We start from the raw sequence: 10488 nt of genomic DNA, 5'->3' as shown, positions 1-10488 counted from the left end.
CCCATTCGTTCAGTGGCATCTTCAACGATTTGCTTCAGATGGTTGATTTTGTTGTCTGCTGCCTTGGCTTCCGAGAGAGTAGCTTTCTCAGGTTCATCGAATAACTCCACAAACTGCTCAAACAAATTAGCAATCGAGGCCGTGACGTGACCTGTTTGAGTGAAAATTTCTCCAATTGCTTCTTCAATATCCTTTACGCTTTTGACGTAGCTGTCATCGAAAGTCACATAATATGTCTTGTCGATCTTCCTTGAACGCTTATTTAAGACCCGATATGCTTTTGAAGTAAGAGAGTATCCCAGAAAGATCCCTTCACCAGCTTTAACGTCGAACTTGTTACGATGTTCTCTAGAGTTGAAGATGAAGCATCGTGAGCCAAATACATGGAAGAATTTAACGTTCGGCTTCCTGTTGTTGATGATCTCATAAGGAGTAAGAGAGAAATGCTTGTTGAGATAGGACCTGTTATGCATGAAATATGCTGCAGAAATAGCGTTAGCCCAGAAATATAATGGTAAAGAAGTGAAACTTAGCATGGTTCGGGCCGCCTCACACAAAGATCGGTTTCGTCTTTCAACAATTCCGTTTTTTTGAGGGGTGTAGGGAGCTGAGAAGTTGTGACTAGTTCCTTTTTCTGCTAAAAAGTCTTCAAATTCTTTATTTTTGAATTCCAGCCCATTGTCGCTTCTGATGTTACGGACTACTTTCCTCAGATGCACTTCAACCTGCTTGATAAACATCTTCAGCTTGGGAGTTGCCTCAGATTTGTGCTTCAGAAAGAACACCATGTAAAACGTGAAAAGTCATCAATAATAACAAGAATATACTTGCTACCGCCATTGCTTTCGATAGAAGATGGACTACACAGGTCAATGTGAATTAACTCAAGTGGTTCAACGACTTTAGTGTTTATGATGGATGGTTGACTTTGACGACTCTGCTTCCCCATTTCACACGCAGCACACAAATGTTCTTGATCAAACTTGAGCAATGGAAGACCCCTAACATGACCTCCTGTGACAAGTTTGTTAATATCCTTGAAATTGAGATGGGAGAGCCTTCGGTGCCACAGCCAGCTTTCGTCAGAATGTGCTTTGGATAATAGACATATAGCTGGGTTTCCTTTGATAGGTTTGAGATTGAGAGGAAACATTTCGCCTTTGTGCTCTGATTTGAGAATTACTCTTTTTGTTTTCTTCTCTATTATTTCTGAACCCTCATTATCAAACGAAACTTTAAGACCGGTACCTCCAACAAGCTGAGATACACTGATGAGGTTATGTTGTAGTCCTTCAACGTATGAAACTTTTCTAATCGTGAAGTCTCCAATTGTTATCATCCCATAACCTTTAATTGTGCCATATGAGTTGTTCCCGAACTTGACATTCCCACCGTTTGAAAAACATCGAAATTCCCTCAGCTCTTCCTTCCTTCCTGTCATGTGACGTGAGCAGCCACTGTCAATATACCATTCTTCGTCGAACTGCTCGTCACTGATAACCTGCAAAAATCAAGGAGATTTAGGAACCCAAAGTTTCTTGGGTCCACATGAGCCTTTCACAGGAACAGGAATAGTAAGAGAAATGTCAACGAGATATGTTTTTTTTTATTAAAGTTGTTTCATCTTTCTTCTTAATAGTGAAAACTTTAATTTTATTGGGATTTGTTACAGTCGGTTTGGAATGCTTTTGATCACTCTTGACCGAGGAAACCTTCGATTTTCCTTTCAAATCTGTTGAAGATTTTGGATTTTGAGTTTGAACAGAACTGGATTTAGAATGGGGCTGAGAAGAATTAGAATGAGAGAATTTAGACTGAGAAGTTTTCTTGACTTGAGGTTCTAGGTGACCCTTTTGTTTGTGGTCATTAGTGAGACCGAACCTTAAACCTTGGTAACTTTTGCTCTCGGAACCGAACCTATGCTTTCGGTAGCTGGTGTTCTCTGAACCGAACCTTTCCTTATGGTTGTTAATTCTTTCTTGTGGTCTGACTGCTCTTTTCTCTGACTTCCTATCATGATCAGAAGAATGGGCATTTTGAGATCGCTAGAATTGTTTTCGCTTTGAGAGATTCTTCTTGTATTTCAGATTCCTCTGCTGCTTTTGATTTTTCACATGTCTGGGTTGCCTGTGAATATTCGCCTTCTGTTTTGGCTTTTGAACAATAGGTTCGCTCAATATAGATGAGGTTTCGTTGGTGGAGGTGACTTCTTCTACAGGAATTTCTTTAGTGCCACTGGTACTTGGGACGTCAAAGTTGTCAGGCTTGTTTAGCGGCTCTGGTACATATCTTCCTTTTGTTTTCCAGGACGTTCGCTCTAATAAACCAACTGTTTCATCAGCATTATCTATAGGAGCAGACCAGAAGAACTCATCGCAGCCATCTGCGTTATCTTCGTTTACAATGGCAGTGAGTTCGACTGTTTGATGTTCGGATACTCCTTTGACTTTATATACCTGATTTGGTGTTGTTCTCACCTGTTGGTACACAACAGCCTTTTCCTTAAGAATCAGGGACTTATTTTGTGACAAACAAGCGAACTCCACAGAATTTTCAGAAATAAGATTTTTGTGGTTTTTGTGTTCGCTTTTGACAAACTCAGAACAGTCGACTTCATCTTCTACATAAATTACACTCATATCATCATCCTCATTAAGTTCAGATGCGTTTTTAACATCAAATTTATTTTCTGAACTTAAATTTACATTTAATGAGTCAAATTTTTGTATGGTTTCGGTCCTTAGTTTCAGCTTATCGTTTTCATCCAAAAGATTTTTCAGCATGTTCTTATGGTCCTTGGACTTTATAAAAGATTCTATTTTGTCCAGACCATACATGTAAGTGGGATTCACATCATCAGACGATACAACACTTTCGCAGTTATATGCTTCAACATCGATTTCATCCTCCTTAAACTCAAGGAAGGGCAAAATCATGTGATGAATTTTCTGCCCTATTTCACAGTTCAGATGAAGTTGAGTGATGTTAGCATAAAGATGTTTAGCAATTAAACAAAAAACATTTCTCTGTTTCAAAAGTTTTAAATTGTCTCTTTGCAAATAAATGTTTTCATCTTTGGATTTAATCAGCTCCGACTCCTTCAGCTCTATCCACATCCTCCGTTCTTCACTCTTGGAAGACACCCTGCTTATTTGGTCAGTTAGGTTAGAATTGGTGACCCGTGTTTGAGTTAAACTACTATCTAGATTTGAGATTCTTGAATTTAATCTTTTTAATTCTTTTTCATACGAATTTTGTGGGACTTTAAATGAAACAAAAACGGATTGTACCTTCTTGATCAATTCATCTAGCTCATTGATCTGCACGCTGAGAGGTTTTGCTGTGAAGCATAGGTCCTCTCGCTCCTTGGAGTCTTCATTCCCACCATCCGTATTGTATCCCCTCATTTGAGATACATCTGTCACCATCAAACACTTCCCACCGCTTTCTTCACCTCTTGCAACGTATGCCTCTCCATGAGATGGTTTCCTAACCTCATCATCCTCTGAGTCGGATGACCAGACCTGCACGCCACCGAACTCATCATCCGCTGCCGAACCCTGCACAATTAAAGCATTCATTAAAGGGTTAGCAGTAGCTTTCTTTCTCTTGATCTCTTCCAGCTTTTTCATCAACAAGGTCTCTTCATCTTTTTCCTCATCCTTCTCTACCAGTTTTCTTTAGAACGCAGTCTTTGGCATAGTGGTTCTTTCCTCCACAGTAGTAGCAATTCACACCTGAATCTCCTTCAACTTTCGCCTCTTTCTTTGGTTCCTCTGTCTTCGGCTCCTCCCTAACCTTTTCAGAACTATAGCTTCCCTGCCAGTTTTGGTTCTTATTGGTAGGGAATATCTTCTTGATAAACCTCTTTGGATTACACATCATCATTGCTTAATCTTCAGAAGTAAGATCATAGTCTTCTAGGTTCAGATCTTCATCTTCTACCACATTTTTGCTTTTAGATAGGAGGGCCAAGGACCCCAAACTTGAGACCACATTCTTCTCTTGCATGACATTCTTTTCTTGGGATTTCAAAATTCCCACTAGCTTTGCCATCGAATAAGACTTGAACTGCTCGTGAGCTTTGACTGTAGACACAACAGCTCTCCATTCAGATCTTAGGCCATTCAAAAAGGTGACTTTCTGTTCAATCAGCTTCCTTTCTATATCATGTTTGATCATCTTTCTAATAAGATGATTGAAGCGATCGAACTTCTGAGTAACAGTTTCATCAGAATTCTGCTTAAATTCACCAAACTCAGACAAAAGCAAGGTCTGAATAGAATGCTCCAAATCTTCATTTGTGAAATATAGCTCTCGTAGCCTATCCCAGATTTCTTTAGCGGTACTGCAGGAACTCACCAACCTAAATGTATCAGATTGAAGAGCGAATCGGATCAGTCTCAATGCTTTAATGTTGCACTGAAACTTCTCCTTTTCGTCTTGAGCAACATCTTTCACATCTTTTAAAAGATCGTTATACTCTTTCTGAGTTTTAATGATTCTAGATGTTCCTGAGTGAGCAAATGGTCCAGACACAATAGCTTCCCATATAAGATACCCATTGTCTTCAGATCCGATGACGTAGTCTTCAAAGTGATGCGCCCAAACTTCGTAATCTTGAGCGTAAAGAATAGGAATCTTTGTTGTTGATCCAATACTATTTGAGATGTTGATAGGATTAGATTGAGAATCGTCCATGCTTGATCGTTTAATCTGTTTGAAAGATCAGACTTGTAATATATAATGTTAGGGTAAAACGAATAAGTAATGAGATACGTCAATTATGGAGTGACGGCTCAATATATATCAGTTAATGCGGAATAAACCCTAATAACTTCTTTCATAGAAGAGATGTGTATGAATTACACAACCTCCTGCTCTGATACCAATTGATGAGTTATAAAAACTCTTTGATCGATTAGATCTTTGTAATAGGTAAATAATGAACGTAAAAACAATGAGATGAAAGACAAGTATGGATCTGAATGAGTCGAATGATTAGATTACTCAATCCTCAACAGAGCTCGATTAAGAACTTCCCCTGTAGAGGATTCTAGGGTTACAAAAGATATCTTAAAAACAAGACACGAAATCTACTCCAAAAACTATATAAAAAGATTCATGCAAGCATCTATTAATACTCAAACCCTAACACACAAATCACAGATGGACAGGCCCATACCGGATACAAAATAAGGCGATGCAACACCATATACCCAACACAGAGGATAAAACACTCCGCTGGTACCCCCGTTTGAAGATCCAGAATCCGCATTGAGAAAGAACAGAAGAAAGGACATGGAGAGCTCAAATACACCTAATAAGTCCCCTTTGTCCAACTTGAAGACTGTTTTTGGGAAGAAAAAGAGTAGCAAAGCAGGTGCATCCAGCGCGTCTTTAGCAAGCGAAGACTCGATCAAAGAGGACACCGAGTACGACACCGAGGAAGAAGAAGAACCTACATACGAACACGAATCTGATTCCAACGACGAGTTAGCTCTTACCATGGCTAACATTGATGAAATTCCCATGGGAGAGTGGAAGAAGAGGATCCGCGTGACACCGGCCTGGGACTTGTGCAACCCGCAATTCCCGATACTGCTACGTTCGAGTTAAAGGGCCACATACTCCCTCAGCTAAATGAAATTCCTTTCTATGGAAAAGACCACGAAGATGCCTACAAGCATTTGGATGAAGTGAATGATGTAGCTGATTACTTTAATGTTCCAAATGTGCCTCGCGAGACTCAGCTACTTCACATGGCTCAAGTCACTTCCCCCCGGGTCAGTCACCACATGGGCCAAGATGAAAGAAGAATTTATTGATCACTTTTTCCCACCTTCCAAGATAGCCAAGTTGAAGAAGGCCATTGCTAACTTTAAACAACAAGCTGGAGAGTCGCTATATGAAGCTTGGGAGAGGTACAAGAGCCTGCTAATAAATTGCCCGCAACATGACCTTAATAGCCAACAAGAAGTCTCCATCTTCTATGATGGATTCAATGTCACAACCAGGAAGTTACTTGACTCGCAAGGCCCGCTCACAAAGAACCCACCCCCGGTGATCAAGGAATTGATTGAAGAATTTTCTAAGCATTCTAGAGAATACCATAATCCAAGAAGTGATGTTATTAGGGGAGCCGCATATGCAGCTACTGAAGACTTGTCTGCGGTCATGGCTATGCTAAAAACCATGGATAGGAGGATGGATAAAATGGATCAAACGATCCATGCTATTCGGGTGGGTTGTGAAAATTGTAATGGATCTCATCTTACTAAAGACTGCGACTTGGATGAAAATGGAAACAAAGAGGTGCAAGTATGTTACTCAAGTGGGGACCGATATGATGAAGATTAGTGAAAACCAAAGAAAGAGTGGCTCCCTTATGAAGAGTACAAGAAGGCTAAGGAGGAGAAGTACAGGCAGAAAGGAAGAGGTTTTTACCAAAAGGAGGAGCCAGTACAAGAAAGAAAACCAAGTTTGGAAGAGATGCTTACCAAGTTTGTAGCTGCTTCGGAAAAGAGACATACTGATCATGATGCTGCAATTCAAGAAACAAGAACCATGCTTAGAAACCAGCAAGCATCTATCCACAACATAGAAACGCAGCTAGGGCAACTTGCTCAACAAATCAACCAAAGATCATCAGGCGAACTTCCTAGTAAAACCGAAAATAACCCACGAGACGTGCACATAAATATAGTCACAACAAGAAGTGGGAAGATAATCACTCCTCTGGCCCCTATTCAGAATGAAGAACCCAAAGAATTATAGAAGGAGGATGCAGAAATTCAAGACCAAAATCAAAATCTTCATGGAACAGAGCCTACTCGCTGAGTCCAGAATATGGACTCGACGAGTCCACTGCCAAATCCGAAAGAGCAGATCCTTGAAAAGCCCTATCAGCATCCATTGCCATACCCAGCCCGAGCTAAGAGAGAGAAGCAGGAAGAGGAGTACCAGAAGTTTCTCGATCATATCAAGGCTCTTCAAATCAACATACCCTTCACCGAAGTTGTCGCACAAATACCTAAATATGCAAAATTCCTTAAAGAACTTCTCACAAATAGAAGGAAGATGGAGGAAGTGAAAAAGGTAGTTCTTAATGAAAACTACTCAGCTGCCATGCGAAATAAGCTACCAAAAAAGAAGGGTGACACAGGGAGTTTAACTTTGCCTTGCCAATTTGGTAACTTGGCTACCATTCATGCTTTGGCCGATTCAGGAGCAAGTGTAAACCTCATGCCATATTCATTCTTCAAGAAGCTGGATCTCCCGGAACTAAGGCCAATTCGTATGGCAATTCACTTAGCAAATAAGATAGTCACATTTCCAAGAGGCATATGTGAAGACTTACTGGTTAAGGTGGACAAGTTTTTATTTTTAGCAGATTTCATAATTCTAGATATGGAGGCGGATCCTCAAGTCCCGATCATCCTCGGAAGACCCTTCCTCAACACTGCAAGTGCTATAGTAGACATGAGGGACTCGAAGCTTACTTTACGGGTAGGAGATGATTCAATCACTTTTGGGGTTGATCAAGCTATGAAGTATGCAAGGAATAGTGACGACATGGCATTCTCAATTGACATGCTTGATGAATTACTGGAGGAATGAAAAAGTGAAGATCCCAACAAGTCCACAATATTTGATGAAGAATTTGATGCTGAAAAAGACTTAATGGAGATCGAAAGGCTGCTGGAAGAAGCTGAATTTGAATAATTGATGAAACAATATGACAGATCAATTCGCGGAGTAGGGCCAAGCTACTCGCCGAGTCCATGCATAGAGAAAATGGAATTCGTGAATTCAGCTGCCAACTCACCGATTCCCTTACCTGCACTCGGAGAGTACAACCAACATAACCCAAAAACTGAGCTCAAAACGTTACCAGAACATTTGGAGAATGCTTTCCTTGAAGATGGCCATCAAAAGACAGTTATCATAGCCTCTGACCTTTCCAAATCTGAAAAGGAAGAACTAGTTCAAGTCTTGAAGAAGCGGAAGTGGGCCATAGCATGGAGCATTACCGACATCAAGGGAATAAGCCCTCTTATTGTTCTCACAAGATTAATCTGGAAAAAGGAGCAAAGCCGGTTGTACAACACCTAACACGATTAAACCCAAATATGCAAGACGTGATCAAGAAGGAAGTAGTCAACATTTTAGATGCGCATATTATATATTCCATTTCCGACAGTCCGTGGGTGAGTTCGGTCCAAGTGGTGCCCAAGAAAGGAGGGATGATAGTCATAACCAACGAAAAGAATGAGCTTATTCTGACACGAACGGTAACCAGTTGGAGAGTGTGCATCGATTATCGAAAGCTAAACGATGCCACTCATAAAGACCATTTCCCCTTACCTTTTATTGATCAAATGTTAGAAAGATTATCGGGCCATAGTTATTAATGCTTTCTAGATGGATTTTTGTGTTATTTCCAAATACACATAGACCCAATAGACCATGAAAAGACCACATTTACTTGCCCAAGTGGGACTTTTTCTTATCGACACATGCCCTTTGGGCTATGCAATGCACCCGCGACATTTCAAAAGTGTATGATAGCCATATTCCACGATATGGTGGAAAAAATCATGGAAGTTTTTATGGACGATTTATCTATTTTTGGATCTTCCTTCCATGATTGTCTCACAAATCTTGACTTCATGCTTGCTAGGTGTGAAAAAACCGACTTAGTCCTCAATTGGGAGAAATGTCACTTTATGGTCAATGAGGGTATAGTTTTAGGCCACAAGGTTTCCAAATTGGGAATTAAAGTGGATCGGGCAAAGATTGACACCATTGCCAAATTACCCCCACCAACTAATGTGAAGGGAATTAGAAGTTTTCTAGGTCACGCGGGTTTTTACCGGCATTTTATAAAAGATTTTTCTAAAATAACTAGACCTCTAACACAATTGCTCTTAAAGGATGCACCATTTAATTTTACTAAAGAGTGTTTAGAGGTATTTGAATTTTTAAAGGAAAAATTGACTAATGCCCCGATCATTATTGCTCCAAATTGGGATTTACCATTTGAAATAATGTGTGATGCTAGTGACTTTGCATTAGGAGCTGTCCTTGGTCAAAGGGTTGATAAGCACTTTCGACCCATTTATTATGCTAGTAAAACTTTAAATCCGGCTCAAGAGAACTACACCACCACAGAAAAGGAATTATTAGCTGTGGTGTACGCTTTTGATCAATTCCTCCCTTATTTAGTTTTATCTAAAACAACTGTTTTTTACTGACCACTCTGCTATCAAGTATTTGTTTGCCAAACAGGATGCCAAGCCAAGATTGATACGATGGGTTCTACTTATTCAAGAGTTTGACATAGAGATACGAGACAAAAAGGGAATGGAGAATGTAGCAGCTGACCACTTGTCAAGGCTTGAAAACCCGCAATTGCAAGAATATAGAGTTGGAGATGACTTTCCGGACGAGTACATTATGGTGACCGTGGGAGAAGAACCATGGTTCGCAAATATAGCAAATTACTTAGCTAGCAAATACATCCCAATAGATCTTACCAGCCAACAAAAGAAGAAATTCTTTTCCGAAATAAAGTATTACTTTTGGGATGAACCATATCTTTTCCGAAGCTACGCGGATGGAATCATACGAAGATGGGTGTTCGGGAATGAAAGCCGGAAAATTTTGGACCATTGTCATAGTGGGCCCATGGGTGGACATCATGGATCACATTACACTGTTAAGAAGATCTTTGACATTGGGTTTTACTGTCCCACGATTTTTAAAGATGCAGCCCAATTTGTCAAAGAATGTGATGCACGTCAAAGAGCAGGAAACATTTCATCTCGAAATGAAATGCCACAACATAGTATTCAATTGTGCGAAGTATTTGATGTGTGGGGGATCGATTTCATGGGACCATTTCCCATGTCCAAAGGCAACAAATACATATTGGTGGCGGTGGATTATGTATCCAAGTGGGCGGAGGCACAAGCTTTGCCAACTAATGACAGTCAGGTTGTGGTGTGCTTTTTAAAGAAGTTATTTTCAAGATTTGGAGTCCCGAAGGCCCTTATAAGTGACTGAGGCACTCATTTTGCCAATGACCAACTAGAGAAGGTGCTAAGGAAATATGGGGTAACCCATAAATTTTATACATCTTACCATCCACAAACTAGTGGACAAACCGAAGTGACAAATAGAGCTTTAAAGAGAATCTTGGAGAGATCGGTGGGGTGCAATCGGAAAGAATGGTCAGATAAGCTAGATGATGCACTTTGGCCTTCCATACGTCTTTCAAAACACCTATTGGTACTACACCATATAGGCTAGTTTATGGAAAGCAATGTCATTTACTGGTGGAGATAGAGCATAAAGCTTTTTGGGCTTTAAAAATGTGCAACTTCAACATGGCGGAGCTCAAGAACAACTGGTTAATGCAAATGAATGCTCTTGAGGAATGTAGAATGGGAGAGTTGTTGTTGTTGGAAGGGATTGCAGCCACGT

General features: G+C 40.2%; 2 protein-coding genes and 1 non-coding gene across 3 annotated transcripts; 2 read left to right on the top strand and 1 right to left on the bottom strand.

The window, feature by feature from the left end:
* Positions 1-5856: 5856 nt before the first annotated feature.
* Positions 5857-5963, bottom strand: LOC145038194 (small nucleolar RNA R71). Its single transcript, XR_013679256.1, has one exon. It is a non-coding gene; the product is annotated as a small nucleolar RNA R71 (small nucleolar RNA).
* Positions 5964-6849: 886 nt separating this feature from the next.
* On the top strand, positions 6850-7620 carry LOC145036113 (uncharacterized). The gene has a single exon (XM_078984590.1). The coding sequence runs from the start codon at positions 6850-6852 to the stop codon at positions 7618-7620; it is 771 nt and encodes a 256-aa protein (XP_078840716.1).
* A 1746-nt stretch (positions 7621-9366) lies between these two features.
* On the top strand, positions 9367-10068 carry LOC145036112 (uncharacterized). Its single transcript, XM_078984589.1, has one exon. The coding sequence runs from the start codon at positions 9367-9369 to the stop codon at positions 10066-10068; it is 702 nt and encodes a 233-aa protein (XP_078840715.1).
* The last annotated feature ends 420 nt before the right edge of the window (positions 10069-10488 follow it).

This window comes from Lactuca saligna, chromosome 3 (assembly GCF_052625555.1).
Source record: "Lactuca saligna cultivar CGN05327 chromosome 3, ASM5262555v1, whole genome shotgun sequence".
NCBI lineage: Eukaryota > Viridiplantae > Streptophyta > Magnoliopsida > Asterales > Asteraceae > Lactuca > Lactuca saligna.
Note: the sequence above shows the minus strand (reverse complement) of the source record. Positions and strands in the feature narration are given on the sequence as shown.